Source organism: Prunus mume, linkage group LG5 (genome assembly GCF_029339155.1).
Source record: "Prunus mume cultivar Tortuosa linkage group LG5, ASM2933915v1, whole genome shotgun sequence".
Classification (NCBI taxonomy): Eukaryota; Viridiplantae; Streptophyta; class Magnoliopsida; order Rosales; family Rosaceae; genus Prunus; species Prunus mume.
This window is the reverse complement of record NC_142702.1, coordinates 15,819,332-15,839,819: the sequence shown is the minus strand read 5'-3', so window position 1 is coordinate 15,839,819 and position 20,488 is coordinate 15,819,332. Positions and strand designations below refer to the sequence as shown.

Genomic DNA, 20,488 nt, shown 5'->3' with positions numbered 1-20,488 from the left:
CTACAAGTTGCCATGGAATTCTTTCGTGTGTTTGATGACTTGCCTCATGCTTGTAGAAAATGACATCCACAAGAAGCTCGATCTCGCCCGGACACGACCAATGTTCATCAAGCTTTGAACATCCTTGCCAGTGTTCTCGTGGATTGCGCTGTGCTGAGTGAACATCAAGGAGGCGAGGCTTGCCCCACCAAGATGTTGAAAGATGGGAGCTGCATGGCTCGGACCTAGATGATCTGCCAGTTGAGCGGGAGAAGTCTCGACCAAGCTTCCTCATTGTTCCATGAGCAAGTCTTCCGTAAGGGGGTCTTGTCTGCACGAGAATGTCCCTATGAGAGTTGCTTCTTCATCCGCTAGGATCAAACGCCTCGCCCCGTAATGCAGAAGAAGATAAATGGCATGCGTGGAGATCCGGATATACGCTGCTGTATCCGCCGAACCGCCTAAAACCCATGATCTACCCCGTGAGGAGGCTGCTGAGAAGCGGGTTTGAGTTGTTTGTGCCGATCCCGGGATCAAACCGAGAGCTGTACATCTGTCTAGCAATCACGACTCGCTCGCAGCCCCTGAATACTCAAGCCGAGTGACTCAATGTTGCAAGTTACCGCTAAGAGAGCTAAAGAGTTGTCCGCTCGAGCAAAGAGTCCTGCTGCACGAACCGCCGATCCAGGTTGGTGATAGCTCCGCTGGTCAAGTTCGACACTCATGTTGAAGCCACGGAGGCATCCAAGCATGAGATTGTTGCTAATGTGTACAAGCTGGGATACTTGGATTGCAGGAATAGTGATTCTCCTTGTTGCCCTCTCGAACATGAAGACAGTAGAAGCAGGCCTATCCTGACCGCCCCTTGCTTAAAGTGAGCAGAGCAATGTTGTGGGTGCAGAAGCAGTTGAAGAGCAGATAGCAGATGAAGCTGCAATGGAGGAAGACAACTCCCAAGGTGGCGTAGCTGATAAGGCTAGGCCAGGATGAAGGAGCAGGCAGTGAGGCCATTGAGTAGATGGTGCTTGTCGGCCGCTTTGTTATGGAATTTTCAGTTGTCTTTCAAACTTCAATTCTCATTGTATCTTGTAAGTGTATATCCGGAGATACAGCACTTGAAAGAAACTCCATTGAGTTTGTACTCGTGAAGTAGCTTGCCTAAAATGGAGGTAAGGCTCGTCGCCTGTGTACGTATGTCGGGAACATAACGCTTGAAAAGACTCGTGAAGTTTGTACTTGAGAGTAGCTTGTTCAAGTGGAGGTGAGGCTTGTCGCCTTCATGAGCATATGTCGAGGACATAATACTCAAAAGACTCCATTGAGTTCAGATTGTGGAGCACCTTGTCTGCAATGGAGATGAGGCTTGTCGTCGAGCGTATGTCGTGGACACAATGCTCAAAAAGACTCCATTGAGTTCGTGCTTCGTGGGAGCAGCTTTGTCTGCAATGGAGATGAGGCTTGTCGTCAGCATATGTCGGGACATAATACTGAAAAGACTCCATTGAGTTCGTAGCCGCTGTGGAGCAGCTTGTCCGCAATGGAGATGAGGTTTGTCGCTCGCGAGCGCATGTCAGGGACACAATGCTCGAAAAGACTCCATTGAGTTCGTGCTTCATGGAGCAGCTTGTCTACAATGGAGATGAGACTTGTCGCCATGAGCGCATGTCGTGGGACACAATACGAAAGACTCCATTGAGTTCGGCTTCATGGAGCAGCCTTGTCCGCAATGGAGATGAGGCTTGTCGCTCTGCATGAGCGTATGTCAGGGACACAATACTCGAAAGACTCCATTGAGTTCGTGCTTCATGAAGCAGCTTGTCTATAATGGAGATGAGGCTTGTTGCCTATGAGCGTATGTCGTGACACAATGCTCAAAAAGACTCCATTGAGTTTGTGTGTCAGAAGTAGCCTCGTCTGCAATGGAGATTACGCCATTGTCGCGAGCGTATGTCGTGACACAACGCCAAAAAGACTCCATTGAGTTTGTGCTTGTGGAGCAGCCTGTCGCAATGGAGACGAGGCTTGTCGCTCATGAGCGTATGTCAGTGACACAATGCTCGAAAAAGACTCCATTGAGTTTGTGCTTCAGTGAAGGCCTTGTCTGCATGGAGATGAGGCTTATCGCCACGAGCGTATGTCGGGACACAATGCTCAAAAGACTCCATTGAGTTTGTGCTTCGTGGAAGCGCCTGTCCTGCAATGGAGATTAGGCTTGTCGCCGCAAGCGTATGTCGTGACACAACGCTCAAAAGACTCCATTGAGTTTGTGCTTCGTGGAGCAGCCTGTCTGCAATGGAGATGAGGCTCGTAGTATGATCTGCGGATAAGCATGTCGCCTTTCATGTAGTATCTTGCAGCCTTCTGCTTGATTTTTCTGGCCTCGGACTTGTCCTTGGGCAGGTTTTCATTCACTAGGTAGTCAATAATTGGGTCTTGCCAGCTAAGATCCTCATCGATTTGCATCAGGTCCGGCTGCTTTGCCTCTTCTATGCTAGGCTCGTCAAGGTGCTCGACCGATGGAGCGCTGAACGGGTATCCAAAGATCGATCCTAAGCTTGCCAGCATTCTGCGCGGCGCGTTTCTACTCGGGAACTTGCCGGATGGTGAAAGTGGGAAATGCCTTCAATAACTCTTGAACTTTGTCAAGGTACAAGATCATCCTTGTGCTTCGCCATGTATTCTCTTGAGGCTTGACTTGTGATCACCGGGAATCTGAGTAGATGGCCAGCTTTTTGATTGATAGCCGCTTTGCTGCCGCAAGCCGAGCAATGCCTCGACTCGCCTGTTTTTGAAGCCGTAAGCCAAGCGTGATAGCTTGCTCTTCCAACAGGTTCCATCCGTGATGATGACGATGCCTCGCCTCTAGCTCCTTCTCGTTCGACGCCCGCTCACGCCAATCGCCACATGTTTCGTTGGTCGTTCAATGGAGGTCTTGTCTCGCTCTCGAACTTTCCTTCTTTTGCTGACCACCTTCTTCTTCTTCGCTGATGGTGTGAATTTTGCAACAAAGTCTGCTAAGGCTTGAGCTTTTATTGCAGTCTTCGGCCGGTAGAGAGAGGTCGATTGGCTTAGCTCTATAGCCCACTTCATGAGTCGCTGAGAAGCATCAGTGGCTGGGAGGATTGATCTCAAAGAAAGTTGGTCATGACGATGACTCGGTGAACTTGGTAATAAGGTCGCAGCTTTCTCGCAGAAACCACAAGGGCCAAAATGAGCTTATCCAATTTCGGGTAGTGAGTCTCTGCATCGAGGAGAGTTTTTGACGTGTAGAATATCGGATGTTGGGCCCCAAGTTCTTCTCGGATGAGAGCTGAGTTGACGGCCGAGTTGGACACTACCGGGTACACGAACAAGTCTTCACCAAGAACTGGTTTTGAGAGCAAGGGAGGTGAAGTAAGGTAGGTCTTTAGATTCTGGAAAGCTACTTCGCACTCTTAGTCCCATTTGTCTTTTCGTCCTTTCTTCAAAGCTTTGAAGAATGGTCTGCACTTGTCAGTAGATTTTGAGAGAATCTAGGGTCGTGCACCCGTCAGACTTTGTATTTCCTTCACTGTGGAAGGCGACTTCATCTCGAGAATGGCTTTGATTTGGCGCGGTGTGCCTCAATACCTCCAGTTGTCACTAAGTATCCTAGGAACCGACTGGACGATACACGAACGCATTTACTTGGATTCAGCTTCATGCAATATGGCGAGCAAAGCAACGCTCGTGAGGTTTTTGAGGTGGTCGCCCTTGCTTTGGGGCTTTAACCAGATATCGCCCACGACACCTCCATGGTTCTCGCGATCTGCTACCTTTGAAAATTTTATTCACGAGCCTTTGGTAGGTTGTTCCGGCGTTCTTCAGCCCAAAGGGCATGACCTTGTAGCAGTAGGTCCCTCTTTCGATGATGAAAGAGGTCTTTGCCTTGTCATCATCGTACATCATAATTTGATTATAGCCGGAGGCATCCATGAAGCTGAGCAGCTGGTTGCCGGAAGTTGAATCCACGAGCTGGTCGATTCTCGGCAATGGGAAGTTGTCTTTAGGGCATGCTTTGTTGAGGTCAGTGTAATCGACGCATACTCTTCATTTTCCCTTTTCTTGTTTCGCCACCGTAACAACGCTAAGCCATTCCGAGTAGGAGACCTCTTCAATGAAACCGCAGCTAGGAGCTTGTCGATCTTGGCTTCAATGATCGCGACCGCTCGGAGCAAAGTTGCGCTCTTCTCGCACTCACGGGCTGCTAACACGGTTGACATGGAGCCGATGGCGATGATGTTTGGGTCAATGCCGTGCATGTCGATGGTGACCACGCGAACATGTCTTTGTTGTCCGGAGGAAGATGGTCAGCCCATCTTCGCCTAGGCTTAGGCGCGAGCCGATCCGCGCTTTGTCCGGCCGCCGTGAGGATCGAGGGTACTAACTCAACGCCTTCTCAGCTTCCAACCTTCTTCAAGGAAGCCTTCCGCGGATTCTCATCTCGATCCTTCTTGGTTGAATTTCCGGCGCGAGCCGACCGGCTTCTTCTCCGGGCCGATCGATCGGGGTACTAACTCAACGTCTTCCTCAAGCTTCCAACCTTCTTCAAAGGAGCCTTCCAGGATTCTCATCTCGATCCTTCTGGTTGAATTCCGGCGCGAGCCGACCGCGCCTTCTCTCGGGCCGATCGAGATCGGGGTACTAACTCAACGCCTTCTCTCAAAGCCCAACCTTCTTCAAGGGAGCCTTCCGCGATTCCTCGCCTCGATCCTTCTTGTTTGATTCGCACGAGCCGATCCGCGCTCTTGTTTGGCCGCCAGGATCGTGGGTACTAACTCAATGTCATCCTCAAGCCCAACCCTTTCAGGGGAGTCTTCCCGCGATTCCTCACCTTGATCCTCGGTTCCTTAATCTCGCTATTGTGGCCAGGCAAAGAACTCCTTCCTTTCGGTTTGCTTATCCGCTAAGAGCGCTTCGCTGCTGGCAACTTCATTCTCGTGTGAATCGCAATGCTTGCTTTCTTCTTGAGCCCTTGGGCGGTGCATCTCCTTGCTATGGCTTGGTCATCATGATCTACCCGATCCCGCCTGTGATGGATAACGGATCTTCGATGTAGAATGATGTGATGGCCTCAATCTTGCTCGATCCACGGCGCCCAAGATTCCGCAGGGGAAACCTCGTCGATGACCATGAAGGTTTGCGAGCAGGCACCATCGGGGGTGAGTGGACATCCAAGTCCGATCGCTCCAACAGTGATTGATGTGGCCCCATTGAAGCCGGTGAGCGATCTAGCAAGTTTGCTAATCTTGGGCTCGAACCCCATCTGCTTGATAATGATAGTTGCAAGGATGTTGGTGCGCTGTGCTCATCTACATGAACTCGCTTGATCACAGCTTGTTCAATTTGGATGCAGATTACTAGGGCATCATTATGTGGCAGGTCAAGCTCGATCAAGTCCTTCTTCCGAAGCCGATGATAGGTGTATCCTTAACGGCCGTACTCTTGTGACTTGGGAGACATAAGTTGCCCGAGTGATCTTTCTCTTGTGCTCCCCGGTGGTTAGCCCGGACTCTTGGGAGTCGGCTAGAATGGTGTTGATTCAATGACCTTGGGGAGGTTCCTGGCAGCTTGCATCACGATCCTCGATCTGCTGGATAGCCTTCTTTGCAACGAACTCAGGCAATGGCCCTCTCTGACCAGCCTCAAGGTGCCTTTTCCAAGCGCTGCCAGCTTGTTGGTGTAATGACCGTGGTCCCGTGGAATGCGCAGTATTTACTCGGTGTCTCTTTAGAGGGTCTCCATTCATGGGTGGTGGTCTCTCACCCACGGCTTATCCTTCACCCGAGCTAGATCCGTGAATTGGGATAGCGAACTCAAGTGAAGGTCCTCGCTTTTAAGCTTCTCTCTTGGGCCGCGATCCGCGCTTATCTCGGCTTTTTGCTCGAACTTGTTGCTCTTTTGGCTTGCCTACTACGTCGGGTGGTCAACTTGCTTGCTAGCTTTCTTTGCGGCGATACGATCATCGCCCCAAAGTGCGTAGCGCTTTGCGCGCGCGAACACTTCGCCAAGGTTTGACTTGGAGTTGCGCCAGCTCCCAGGTATAGCTCGGCTCGATTGGCAAGCCCTTTTGAAAGCCGAGGATGCAACTGGTCGCTGCATCCTATGATGTTAGCTTTCACCTTAAACCGTCTCGTAGTCTCGAGAGACTCGCTCGCTTCTGCACAGGAACAGGTCTCGCATGCTTTCGACCGCCTTGTAGGAGGTGTACTGTGAAAATGATGGCGAACTCCTTGAAGTTGCCTATTGACGTGGGACGGTAGAGTGGGAACCAATCGTGAGCTCGCCTCGCAGAGTCATCGCAACACTTTGCACATCGTATGCCGTCACTTTGTGCAGGATCATGGCGCTTTGAAGTGCCTCAAATGGCTCTCGTGGTCAGAGTCCCTTGAATGGAGTGATGGATGGCGCAACCGCCATGCGGAGCTCGCTCCACCTCTTCGGTTAAAGGGCGAGCAGTCAACTCGATCAATTTCCTTGCACAGGGCCTCCTCCGCGCTTCCTTTGAGTCGGAGACCTCGGAGTTGGTCATTTACTAGCTTTATGCGACATCCTCCGCCGCAGGTTGGAGTCTCTGCCGACGCTTCGCGGTCTCGAGCGATCGCTAACCTCTCTCCTGGTTCCCGGGGTCGATCCTGGGTGCTCGCCCGTGAGGCGATTAGGAAATTGAGCTTCCGAGAATTCTCAGCCTTGTCGCATGCGTGTTGGTCCTCGAGGGGCCGCGGCGCCGATCACCCGCCGCAAGGAAGGTCGCTTCAGTGCGGCGCGCTTTCTGTCTCGAAGCGTGAAATCGCTAACATCCCCCCTCGGTTCTGCCAAAGGTCGATCCCCTTGGGTGCTCTGCCCGTGAGGCATATTAGGAGATTGAGCTTGTGAGGATTCCTCTGCAGCTTGTCGCTCGTGTTGGTCCTCGAGCGGCTGGTGAGCATTGATCGTCATCCTCTGCTTGCAAGGAAGGTCGTTTCAGTCGACGCCTTCGGTGCCTCGAACGTGATTGGCTAATCTTCTCCGGCCCCGGGTCGATCCTTGGCTGCCCCCGGGCCGATGGGGCAGGAGAGAAAGGTTGAGTTTGGGAGGATCCCTCCACAGCTTGTCGCCGCGATCACACGAACTCGAGCCTCTTGTGGACCTAAGCGAGCACGAACATTGATTGTGGGCCTAGCCTCGAGCACATTGGTCCCGGTCCTAACCTCGAACGGCTCAGTAGTACGGCGCACTGCTCGCGCGCGGCGCTCCGCACGATCTCGCTTCCCCCTGCGGCTTGCTCTTGTCCGACTAGCCTAGACCTTCGAATCGCCGCAGATGCTCGTGCCTCCTCTCTCGGCACGGGTCCAAGGTTGGGGCCTTTATTCAAGCTAATCCGCCTCGAGTAGCTGGCCAATCAAAGGTTGTTTTGATCATCGACCTTCTGCGTGAGTTGATCAACCCGCGAGTTAAGGTCCACCGACCGGCAGTAGTGGTGTGCATTGGGCCCAACGGCATGTGGGCTAGGCTCTATTAAACGCGTACACACTGTGCATATGCGTGTGATCTGCAAAGGAGGAGAGAATGGATCCGCCCAAGACGGGATGATGTCGAGTAGCCATGGGGCCGCGGCAAGCAAGTCCGTAGTTGGCGGTGCGCCGCTTTGTGCCCGACGGCAGATACGAGGCAGCAGTACCCGTAATCGACGCCGGCGATCGCAAGGCAATGGAGGTCCTGTGGTCATGTGGTGGCTGTTCTGCACCTGGCAGCCGGCGGCCGCAAAGCTAGAAGACGGCTGCAGGCGTTAAGTGTGCATGATTCCGTCGCATTGAGGTTTCCACCACGAAACCATGAGATGGGCCCGCTGTGGTGGCGTTACATTTCGTGTCTTGTGTCAACCATGGTTGTTTGAAAAAATGTGAAAGATGGATTTGGAGCACGCTTTGAATATATCTCGTGCTCTCAATGAAAGCACCAATTTGTTTGTACAAATTTCTCACGAAAATATTCGCCTAAGATTCCTTCGCCTTCTACTTCTCTTTCTCCTGCAAAAAGATGGGTAAAGGACCACACCCGGGTGTTGGCCAAAGGCCTCCGATGCCTAAGTTAGGTAGGGTATTTCAAGGAAAACCGGGTGGCCGGAGCCGTGTGTGGTACGAGCCTTGTGTAAGAGAGAGAAAGAAAGTGGTGGCTAGGGTTTGTGAGAAATAATTTCTGCAAAGTTTCGTGAGGAATTTAGACGTACCTTGACCTTTGTGCAGCCAAGTTTATAATGGTCTCTGAGATTAGTTTCAGAGGAATAATTCCGTGAGTTGGTAAGGAATTATTCCTCCTGATTTGGCATTGATTTGATTAATTAGGGATTTGATTTATTTGGGTAAATCAAATCCCTAATCGTGGTAGGTATCAGATCAAATCCTAATTTAATTAGGTAACTCCTCATTTAATTGGGAATTGGGGTAGGAATCAAATCAATTCCCAACTTAATTAGAATTTCAATTTAATTGGGTAACTCCCAATTAAATTGAGTAACTCCCAATTAGGTTGAGTAATTCCCAAATAGGTCAAATAATCCCCAAATGGAAGGAATTATTTGACCTAGGGTATGATTTAATTCGGTTCCCACAACTAGTGTGTAGTTAAGTCCCTATAAAAGGAATATCAGTTTGTACATTTCATTTGCAATCCATTCCAGCTGAATTGTACTCAGCCAATACAGCTGAGTGTTTTCTCAAATATCTTGCTTGATTTCTTTACATTTCTTTTCCATTTATTCGACAGTGAAAATGAGAGAGGTGTGATATAGTTTGTAAACTTATCGCCCGCGTTATTTGGTATTAGTTTGTACACTTTATACCAACAATCACTTCTAAACATCGTCTTAGTTTTGTACCTAAATTGGTGTAAACAACACATGAATTAGTAAAACTTCTGCAACGAAATGTTCTTCTCAGTCTCCTTCTTCATTACCTTACCAACTGCCATCTCAAAATCTTCTTGCATTACATGAACCCTCCTCTACCTCAAAGCAAACATCCCTGTTTCTGTGCAAACAGCCTGCAGCCAGGAGAGAGAAGACAGTGTTTTAATATGTGCACACAAAACCCTGACTTCCTAAGAAACCTATGAGATATAAAATACCTTCATCTCTGCACCAGATGCACCATTCATCTTCTCTGCAATCCTCTTCAAATCAACTCCACGCCTTAAATTCATTTTCCTTGAATGTATTTTCATGATCTTCCAACGAGACTGCAGTTTGTTATATGCATTAGTAAGTATTCTTTTTAAATAAAAGCTATGACTTCTATGAATTTTCCTGTTCTTTGTTGCACCCTCATCAGATAACAACTTTAAATAAGTGGACTTATATTACATAAATGCGAATTGTTTAGCAGTGACCAACCTCCGTTAACGACATACAAGAGCGAAACTTAAATGTACACCTATGAATGCATAAATAAACCCCCTAATATTAATCCATGGTGTAGTGAGTGGCATGTACCTGTTCAGTAGGATTTGGAAATTTAATCTTCCTGTCAATTCTTCCTGGCCTAAGGAGTGCTTGATCCAGAATATCAATACGATTTGTGGCCATTATAACCTGTATAACCCATAATTTAAAAATGGTGGTTGTCATATGAAAGATATGTTAGAAATATTACATTGCGTTTCAATATCAATGAATCCACATTCTGTATAGCACCTTGATGTTGCTTGATGCCTCAAATCCATCCAGCTGGCTGAGAAGCTCTAGCATAGTCCGCTGCACCTCACTGTCTGTTCCACCACCAGATTGCACATGAGCAGATCCAATACTGTCGATTTCATCCGGAAAATAATACATGGAGCATATTTCCTAAACAAAATATAAAGTTAGAATACAGTAAGTAAATGGGAAGCAGAAGGATGAGACGAAGCAGATTAGCAGCCATAAGTCTATGCAATAATTATATTTCATTTCATTCAATTTGGCAGGCTAAAAAGAAGCAGATCAGCGAATAATCCACAAACAAAATCTTTGCAGCCGAGAAAGGTAAACATATATTCAAAAGCTCAGGGACCAAAAAGCTATTGTTCTTTTGTTTCTTTTAGTTGCCACTAGCAAGGATACCCTATTTACTGTATGAATATATTTCAATACCATTGATGCCTAACGTCACAACTACAAATAAAAAGCTTATTCTAGTTCAGAAGTTCTCTTCATGAATTAGATCCTCACTGTAAATCTGAGCATAGAATAAGACTCGAGAAATAGAGCAACAAATTTCAAAAAGAAGGTAACAAACATAACAAGTGGAGACAGAGAAACAGAAAATCATGATTAGTCTCCATAAAAAGAGATCAAAACAAACCCGGCCAGGAAAAAAAGTTCTCTAACCATCTTAGCGCCTACCCCAATGTACTTTTGAGCTAACTTAGTTGCAGAAATGTGCCCGAAAGAACATTTAGCGTGATGAGCTACAGCCTGAGCCAACAGTGTTTTCCCAGTGCCAGGGGGCCCATAAAGCAGGATGTGCTGTCATATGGAAGAGTGAGTTTCAGGGCACAAATGTAACACTTAGTGCTTACCAAGTAAGCAAAGAACAAACGCAAGAACTTGGCAGCATATATCTACCTTTGGTTCAGCTATACCAAGGAGCTCAAATAATTCAGGATGTCTGATTGGAAGTTCAATGACCTGGGAAGATGATCACATACCATTAATGATGAATGCAGAAGAATGCGAAGAAATAATGTAACAGAAACCAATCCAAATCACAAAAACCACACGAGCAATGAATTGTAAATTCAGAGAGTAAGAATGTGCAGAAGAAAACCTCCTTTATTTCTTTTATTTGCTCATCAAGACCACCAATCATATCATATGTACATTCAGGATTATTTTGAACTTTCGAAAGTTTGAAGACAGGATCAATTTTTTTTTTGCAGTATTGCATGAATAGTATAGCTGCGTCTTCGGAGAGCAATTCTTGTTGATAGTTTGAGCTCTATGACATCAATGTTTTCATCAACATCAACAACATGCATCCCTTGTCCAACAATCTGGAAATTGAAAAGAAACAGAAGTGGGCACAAAAAAAAAAAAAAAAAAAGTATCAAACAACTTAGTTAGCATACCGAAGGGTGAAAACAAGCGTACAAATAAAGCTGATGTTAGCAAAGAAAATGCACAACCACTCACCCTAACCAAAACCATGTGCTTGTCAATTACTTGTCCAACTAAACCAACATGAGAATAAGATCCAGGGTTCTGAAGCAGCTGGACTTCTTCCTTAATCTTTCTCACTGTTCAATTCACAAAATTCAATTTATCAATCCAACAAAATAATTCCATGAACACAAGATCCACATTTTACATTCACATTGTAACTAAGACGAAACTCGATTCAATAGTTGACATCATGGTTGGCATAACCAGAAAAAAAGTTGCTTCCTCGCTTAAGTATATAAACAATAGATGCTTTTGCTTAAAACATATTACTAACCGAAACCAAAGAACGAAACTTTTCATTAGATCCCAGTTCCCACAATAGAAACAGGGTTGTATCTCAACATTTACTGAAATAATCACGCCCAGAAACATATTCGAATCCAAATTTTTAGTACCCAATTACAAACATACCCAAGAAAGTCAGTACCAAATTCCAGTTTTCAATCTATGGTATTTCCTCAGAGAAAACGATAGTTTTGATATATTAGTGAACTCAAAATGTCTTCTTTCTTATCAATATTTACACCCCCAATCCCAAATATTACTACACTAGCAAAATCAAGAAACAACATCACAGAGCAAGAATCGAATCAGAAAACCCTAAGGACCAGTACCAATCGCAAAACACTAAGAATCAGCTTGAGGGCTTAAAATGTGAGATAAAAATTGAACCTTGTGAGTTGAGAATGCTGGTTTCAGCTTCGAGGCGAAGGAGATGCTGCTCCTTCTGGTGGAGCTGGTGCAGGACGTCGTGGATTTTTCGGATATAGTAGCGTCTGATACCCTTGAATTGGGTGGCAGCCATGGGAGATTCTTGAGAGCTTTTAGTTTCTTTTCAGGTGTTTTCTGTAACCCAAGACTGAAAATGCCAAACTTCAAACGTAGTAGAGACTTGACTTACATTCCAAGTCATTACAGGGATTTGATTAGGATACGTGTTATATTCAGTTAGAAACTGTTTGTGGTCAGTTTGATTACTGGAATGATTTAATTGTTTGTTAATTTAGGCGCCAAAATGGTTTTTTTTTTTTTTTTCTAGACAAGCGATAGTCTAAATTACTGAAAGAAGATTGAGTTCACACACACTATAAACGTTATAAATGGTTCGAATACGAGAATCACATTAATATGCAAGTTAAAGGCTTTTTATTGGGCTAAACTCTGTTGGTAAAAAAGGAAAAAATTAATTCCTCCTTTTAACATTATCATTTTCTATATAAAAGTAAAAAAAACGCAACAAACATTATAGTTTCACGGATTTTGACATGTCTATTTAGGCCTTTCCGTTTCCAATTTATAACGCGAAGGAGACACAAAAGGCCAACCAAAGCGAAGTGGACGCTGGTAGTGGTAAATGGCATTTCGAAGCCTGAGCTCATTTACAGCCGTCCGATTCGAAGCTCCCAAATCCAACGGTGCTCCTATTCCTCCTCCACGGCATCAAGACCCTTTGCCCCGACTATCCGTCACCAAGCCCTCTTGGTTCGTCCGCACAGAGGCAAGTTATCAAGTTCAACACTTTAATACTTCATATCTTTCTTTTTCTTTCTTTTGGCTCCTCTGAAAATGGTGGAAAGTAAGAGAATGCAAGTAAAAGTAGAGAATTTAAAGAGTTGATGTTCAGATGTTGGGCTTCCAGAACGGCCAGATGGGTGGTCTGTGTTGAGTTCGCTTAAAATGGAATTTTTAGTAGGTGAATTGTATGTTTTGGTTTTCAAAAACTCTGGTTTTAGTTGGGTTTTCTGTATTTTTGTTGATTATTATGATTATGATTTTGAATATATTCATCATGTATTGGTTCACTCATATAGTGACTCTTTCAGAATGGGATTTCATTATCAGATTTGGAAATGTGAAATAGGATAGAAATTTATGCACTGAAATCGTCGTCTTCTGGTGGAACTACTTATCCGCTGACATTAACACTGAAACCATATCTGTGAATATAATATGCTCCTTTTATTTATATATTTTTTTTAACTATTACATATATTCAAGTGCCTATATTGACATTAGTTTGTTTGTAACTTTGTAGGAGTTTATCAAAATTATCTCCACTAACATTGAGTTGGGAACTTACTAAATTCAAAGGGATGGAAATATGACGTATTATTTCGTGTTTTCTATGTTTAACTTTTCGACCACCTCTGTTTGCTGCAGTCAAATGTTCACAGAGAAGTAAGAAGGAAGCCGGATCCACCTTGTGAGGTCTGCACAGGGAGTGGAAGGGTCAATTGCCACGAGTGTTATGGAACAGGTCTATCTCTTTCTTTCCCTCTTATGTACACAATGTGTTCTATGTATTCTCATTTGCTCATCTTTCAGAATTTGGATAATTGACTTTAATTTGACACGAGCAGATGTTGAATTGTCTCCTTTAGTGTAGCTTGTGTGCCACCCTAGAAGGTCTGCTTTTTCTTTATGAACTTAAAACCCGAATATTTCAATAGTTCTGAATCATACAACAAATTTATTTCAGCTTTCCAAAGTTATGAAAGTTGTACAGGAATCGCAGCCAAAAGTTCCTCGAGCCTTTGACATCTTGACCAAAAAAATGCTTTAAGATTTTTACATGTTCCCACAGAAGTCTGACGGTTTTTGAGAGAGGTTGAGATTCAAAAGTTTCACCATCAGTGTATGCAACTAACTGTGGGGAACTGAACTTCACCATCATATTTGTTCATTACTATGAATACTTAACTGGCCCCTGTTTAAAGTTTTTGAATACAATTGTGTTTTACTTACATAAGGATTTCACTCGACCTATAGAACTAGTTTTCAGATGCACACATCTGGCCTTTACTTAATAAGATCCAATTTATCAGGGGATCACAACCTAACTTCAGCTGACCTGTGATGTACGCATTCTTGTTAAAAGAATTTCTTAACCAACACTGAGGTTAGGCAGGTCAATATACAGCAAACATATGAACATGATCCTGCTTTATACAGATGTACTGGTCATTTGCACCCAGTCCTTTTTTTCTTTTTTCCTTTCTCTATTGGTGAAATTTTAACTTCAGACTAAACCCCTCACCCAACTGCAATCAACCTTTAAGCTTTGAATTTAGCTCAAATGTACTCAATACTCTGGTCCGGAAAGTAGATGTTTAAAATCCTGATATCTATTGAAAGACAAGGAGATCCGCTGTCATCATTTCTGTTTATTTGGTTAGTGATGGTTTTAGCAGATTTCTTGAAAGGGCTCAAGAATTCAATCTAATACATGGGTTTGTTTCTGGACAAGACTATGTAGACGTTTCTCATCTCCAGTTCACTGACGACACTATTTCTTTTCTGGACGACAAAGAGGAGTCTTGGGTAAATTTGCTGGAGGTGTTGGATTTGTTTAGTAAGGTCTCAGGAAAGAAAATAAATAAGGCTAAAAGTTCCCTCTTCGGAATTAATTTCAGTAACGATTACCTGGAAGCCATTGCTGGTAGCTGGGGTTGCAAGGTGGGTAGTTGGCCTATGGTGTATTTGGGTCTTCCTCTTGGAGGAAATCCAAGAATTCTTACATTCTGGAACCCAGTAGTGGAAAAGGTAGAGAAACGATTACAAAATGGAAACGGGCTTGTTTATCGAAAGGTGGAAGGCTAACTCTAATTCAGGTGGTGTTAAGTAATATCCCCTCATATTTTTGGTCTCTTTTCAAAATGCATGTAGGTGTTGCTGCCAAGGTGGAACAACTGATGCGCAACTTCTTGTGGGAGGGAGCAGAGGAAGGAAAGAATGTCCACCTTGTGAATTGGGAGGTGGTGTCCAGAATTAGGGAAGCAGGAGGGCTTGGCATTGGGTCCTTGAGAGAAAGAAACGAAGCCTTGAGGTATGTGGCATAAGGTAATTAAGAGCAAATATGGACTAGACTCCGATGGTTGGGATTCTAAACAGACAGTAACAGGTCTTGTAGGAATCCTTGGCTTGATATTTCGAAAGGGTATAAATCTTTTTTTCAGTGTTGCTGATTTTCTGTTGGCAATGGAGAAAAGGTTAGATTTTGGGAGGGTTATTGGTTGAAGGAAGGTTTATTGTGGGAATTATTTCCTAGACTATTCTCCCTGTCCAGGAAAAAGGATCAATGTATTTCAGACTTTGTTATCGACGCAGTGATACCTCACAATTGGGATTTTGGTTGCAGAAGGAATTTGACTGATGCCGAGATTGCAGAAGTGATATTACTTCTGGATATTCAAAGAGAGGTATGTCTAATTCATACGAGATCGGACAGATTTGGGAGATTGAGGACCATGGGTCGTTTTTGTGCAAATCATTTAGGTCTTTTATCCTGTCTAACGGCACAAGGGATGTTTTCTCCCCTTTCGCCTTAGTTTGGAAGGCGAAGACTCCCCCGAAAGTTAAGTTCCTTCAGTGGCTGGTTGCGAATGGGAAAGTTAACACTTGCGATCTTATTCAAAGGGGGAGCCTGAAGATGTGTTTATCTCCTTGCTGGTGCATTCTGTGCAAGTCGTGCGCTGCGCAGAAAACATTGATCATCTATTCATTCACTGTTCGTACTCACTAAATCTATGGTGGAAACTGTTAAACGAACTCACCGTTTGGGTGATCCCTAGAGGTTGTATTGAGCTCCTTAGTCCCAAACTGACAGTTCTGAGGAAGGGGAAGAGAGCTCGAACTTTACGGGACTGTCTTGTTCATACTATTTTCTGGAATTTATGGCTGGAATGCAACAGACGAATTTTTCAGGGGTATGATGGAGTGAGATCCAAAGAACTATGGGATAGAGTAAAATTTTGGGCTTCTCTTTGGGCATCTGTCTCTGGGCATTTTAAGGATTACCATTATTCTATTATCTTGAGAGACATGAGTGCTGTCTTAGGATAAGTTTACTTAAGTTGTGCTTTAGCTTCTAACCTATCCTTGGTTGGAGTAGTTTTAGATGAATCTTTCTTGCTTCCTGCTTATAATGTGCAGGTTCTATCTTTGTTGTATAATCGAGGATAGCTTTTCCTCTTGACAATCAATACAAATGTTTCCATTAAAAAGTAAAATAAAATAAAATTGAGTGCAGTCCTGCTGCACCAGCTTTTGCAATAGATTTCAGACTTGCTTGGATGTTTCTTTGTTCTGTTTTGAGTGTTTGGCTAGGTCTATGGGTTCTTATGTCTGTTTCCAAATGATTTTTATTTATTTATTTTGTTCAGATTCTTATATTTTTTTATCGTCTATGTGATAGGGAGGACAAACTCAGTTGACATGCGAATACTCCCCAAAGGGGAATGGCCAAAATGGTGAGGTATCAAGACTTTCCATACATTTTATACTGAGAATTCTACCCTGTTATGAATATGCCCACATAAACTGCCTTCAACCACTCTTGCAGGTGCAGGACTTGTGGTGGAAGTGGTTTAGGTTACTGCTCCCGCTGCCTTGGGACTGGAGAGTATCGATATATAATGGGCTTTCAATTCATGAAGATGGATTCTTCTCATAACCGAGACAACAAGAATGAGGTTCAAAGGAATCAAGACCGCCGTACTGCTGCAGATTTCTATGAAGAATAGTTAACTTTAAGCCCTAAAATGTGAAAGCTCAGTCAGAGTAGAAAACAACCCTTGTGTATAGAGCAGATTTGCTAAGAACGGTAATAAAATAGGGAGGGAAAAGCAGAGAGTGAGAAAGAGAGATAGCAACCCATGTTGTGTATATACATATCAGTAGACAGAGTCTATTCTGTGCCAAAATTTGGTTATGCCAAGTGGAAATGCTATTAATGCAGATAGAAAATTGAGGGCTATAGAGGTTCAATTATTATTCAATACAGATTATTGTTTTATACTGTCGGAGTCAAAACTAAAAGAAACATTCCATACAGGAAACATTCCATACGGTTTTATTGGTTCTCTCATACTTGGATCTTTCCAAGGAATGAAAGTATTTTATTATACAGTTAAAGGCAAAAGTTGCCTGCATCAACCAAAACGTTGACGATATGACCTGGGGTGTTAAAACGGGACTTTCAGCTCTTTGCGTCACAGTACGGTAACGGTGCCTGCCCATTGGTACTTAGTCTGCTGGTCCTTGAAAGCTAGGGTTTAAGCTCTGCTGTGAAGAGGGGCATATTTTCAACACTCAGGTAAGCATTCAAGCTCTGTAAATCCTAAATTGGATCCAAAATCATAGTTCTGTATAACCAGAACTCAATGATTTATAGGAGGAAGCTGTGCCCTATAAATTTTTGTAGACTCACCAAAACCCCTACCTTCAGCTCTGCATTTCACGATTTCAATTCACGGAGTCTCTGTACAAATGAACTCAATAGTTGTGGAGGAAGTTTCAGGTTATGGAGCTCTATAACGGGTTTCAATTTAATTTCTCCTAGATTTTCTGTACCAGAAAAACCCAATTTTGTGAGGAGCTCTGGGTTTTCGAGTGCAAATTATATATATACTAAAACTGAGTTCAGGAATTCACTGTTCCTAGACTGTAGCTTAGCAATAGTAAAATGGCGGTTTTGCCCCCGCTTAAGAGATGGTCAGCTTCCTTGAGCTGACTTATGGACAGTGAATTGGCCTTTTTGTCCTCTAGCCCTTCTCTTTTCTTCGTTTGAGTCGCTGAGTGAGAGGAGGAAAACCTCTTCTCCTTCATCGCTCTCTCCTCTCTTCCTTTCTGTCCTCCGCTGCTCCGAAATTTCTTCATCTTTCTGATCGTTTCTTCCTCTTTCATTCCATCGTTCTCCGTTTTATCTCATCCTCTCTTTTCTTCGTTGGAGTCGCTGAGTGAGAGGAGGAGAACCTCTTCTCCTTCATCGCTCTCTCTTCTCTCTTCCTTTCTGTCCTCCGCTGCTCCGAAATTTCTTCATCTCTCTCATCGTTTCTTCCTCTTTCATTCCATCGTTCTTCCTTTTTGTTGTTCAGGTAATTTCTGGTTTTTGTTGTGTTTTGGGTTGTGTTTAATTTCTGGTTTTTGTTATTTATTTATTTATAATTGTTTTGGGTTGTGTTTGATTTATGGTTTTTGTTGTTCAGGTAATTTCTCTTTTGTTAATTCATGTTGTTTTCATTTTGATTGATTCATATATATACATGCGTTTTCTTTTCCAATTTTTCTGTTTTGATTTTTTTATTTTTTTAAACCGTGTTTTCTTTGATATTTTGCAGGAGTTCTTTTGTTGCTTTGGGTAGAGCAGTTTGATTGGTGTTTTCAGTTCTGTTAAGCAAGAGGTGAGTTTCTAGGCTGAAAATGCAATTAATTGTTTTAAGTCATCAATTGACAATTGGTTGGTGTTAATTTGTTGTTGTAGTGATAGATTTAGATGTTTACAATATCTGAGCATGTTGGTGAATCCTTTGAGTGTTTTGACAATTGGGCTTTCTTTTTTTGTTTTTTGATTTCCACATTGTTTAGTTTATAGAGTGTTTGTACAAGTAAAGAAAGCCTCTGGATTACAAGGTCGTAATTTGATATGTACGCTTTTGCTGTTGTTTTTACTCCGAATTTTATCTTTAGTTTTGTTTTCAATTGAGGATCCATATACATTAGCTATTGTTTTGTTTACAAAAGTTAGAACTAAAGAATCACTTTATAATATTTCAATTGATCTGCTACTGTTATTGGATTCCTGGGTATTTTTTTCCTTCTTATTTGACTTCCATATCATATTAGTACATCCACCATATAGACACATCTTTCATGCTCTATTTTTTGTTCGTCTTGCTTTAAAAAGTTTATTATTAGATTTTCTTGAGCATGGTTTTCTTTTGTTTATTGTAAAAAAAAAAAAAAAGAAGACAAAAAAAGGAGAAACTTTGGTAGATTGAATGATAGAGTAGAGAGCCAACACACAAACGGACATTTGGTGGTGGAAAAGGGAAATTCCAAATGCAATACCTGTGAATCTTGGGACTTTGTTTGTCTTCTTAACACACTCTTCGTCTTGACATTCAATCTTTTCCTATGTTTTCTTTAATTTTCTTATTTTGAATCACTAGCAGAGCAATGGGATTCCCAACTTTTTTCAAAACTGAAAATGGTTAATATAGGAAATGGAAGGAAAGGTGGAACTGTTTTTCCCCCTTTTTTCTTTTCTTTTCCATTTCTGTGTTTAAGGAAAAGAAATTATTAACATGTTGGATTTGGTGAGATTTTCTCTATAGCTCTTGGACATTTTAATTTTTCTCTTAATTTTGATTCGCTTTGAGTCATAGTGTTTATTGGTGCCACGATTTTACTGTTTTTTGTGATTGAATGTGTGTGAAATTTTTTGTGTATTTGGCTCTGTTTTCTTTTATATCTAATTTTTTGCTGGCATTTCATAGCCATTGTTTAGTTGTAGTCTATGATAAATGATAGTAATGGATACCAAATAATATTCCTGTGCTTTGTGGGAAAACAGATGAAAAGGAACAAAAAGTAAAAAAGGGAATCTAAGATTCAAAAACTTTTATGTTTTTATTCTCTGTTTTAGAAACACTTGCTTTTGTCCCCCAACAAAAACAATCAATTCATCAGCTGTTGATGGATTACTCTAAATTGTGTTTGTATAAAGGCATTTTCCATTGAAATTATGATTTAGATAAGTGGTATGATTGATTTTTCATTGAATTGATGAATTGAGTATATGTTATATTAAACATTTGACTATGGTTATGAACCGGACATGTTCAAGGTTTAGTATTTTTTAAATCAAATTAATGAACTTCGCATCTATTATTCCTTTTTTTTTTCTTTTTTTTGTGAAGCAAAATTTTGTAATGTGCATTGGCGGATGACACTAATACTTAACAAGATAAGTGAGATTATGAATGAGGATTACTGTAATGAGTTTTTGAAATTCTCTGTTTTTCACTTTACAGGAAAACATGGAAAATTGTTGTTGATTCTATTAGTATAATTTTTTTAGGCACCGTGTTTCTGGGATTTTGTTGCTTGCTGAGTTTATTCTCTATGTTTTTCATTTTGAATCATTACAACTGAGGTATTCTAGCTATCTCAGCCTTTGATTGTTGCTTTTGATTGAATTGGTTGATAAACAAGAAGATAATTTCTTACAATCTCTGTTGATAAATGAGTAATTGTTGATAACCTTTTTTTCCTTTTTTTTTTCCTTTGTTGCATCAATTATAATAAAACTTCGATCCAATTTAAGAAAATGCACAAATTGGTTAATTAGATTCCATGAATTATATGTGAATAATATGCAAATTCATAAAAACAAACGTATTAATTCATTAATCAATTATAATGAATGATGTCAAAAAAAAAAAAAAACTGAGTAATTAGTTTTGACCAAAGGTTGGTATATTAAAGCTAATGAACTAATGAACCAAAAGTTGATGCATAAAAGCATGACCA

General features: G+C 42.6%; 1 protein-coding gene, 1 long non-coding RNA gene and 1 pseudogene across 2 annotated transcripts; 2 read left to right on the top strand and 1 right to left on the bottom strand.

Annotated features, from left to right (window-relative positions):
- Positions 1–8,880: 8,880 nt before the first annotated feature.
- Positions 8,881–12,020, bottom strand: LOC103331435 (26S proteasome regulatory subunit 8 homolog A-like; annotated as a pseudogene).
- A 473-nt stretch (positions 12,021–12,493) lies between these two features.
- On the top strand, positions 12,494–16,972 carry LOC148917109 (uncharacterized). The gene is made up of 4 exons (XM_089051547.1): positions 12,494–12,674; positions 13,337–13,433; positions 16,371–16,425; positions 16,518–16,972. Exons 1-4 carry the CDS (start codon positions 12,531–12,533, stop codon positions 16,696–16,698), a joined length of 477 nt encoding a protein of 158 aa, XP_088907673.1. The 5' UTR covers positions 12,494–12,530; the 3' UTR covers positions 16,699–16,972.
- Positions 16,973–17,576: 604 nt separating this feature from the next.
- Positions 17,577–18,733, top strand: LOC148917108 (uncharacterized). The gene is made up of 2 exons (XR_016127337.1): positions 17,577–18,051; positions 18,295–18,733. It is a non-coding gene; the product is annotated as an uncharacterized LOC148917108 (long non-coding RNA).
- The last annotated feature ends 1,755 nt before the right edge of the window (positions 18,734–20,488 follow it).

Bases quoted from the DNA above. Each gene is read 5' to 3' on its own strand.
- LOC148917109 (XM_089051547.1), top strand. From the start codon at position 12,531: ATGGCATTTCGAAGCCTGAGCTCATTTACAGCCGTCCGATTCGAAGCT. The intron at 12,675-13,336 runs GCAAGTTATCAA...TGTTTGCTGCAG, and splicing joins CTTGGTTCGTCCGCACAGAG to TCAAATGTTCACAGAGAAGT. The intron at 13,434-16,370 runs GTCTATCTCTTT...TCTATGTGATAG, and splicing joins CCACGAGTGTTATGGAACAG to GGAGGACAAACTCAGTTGAC.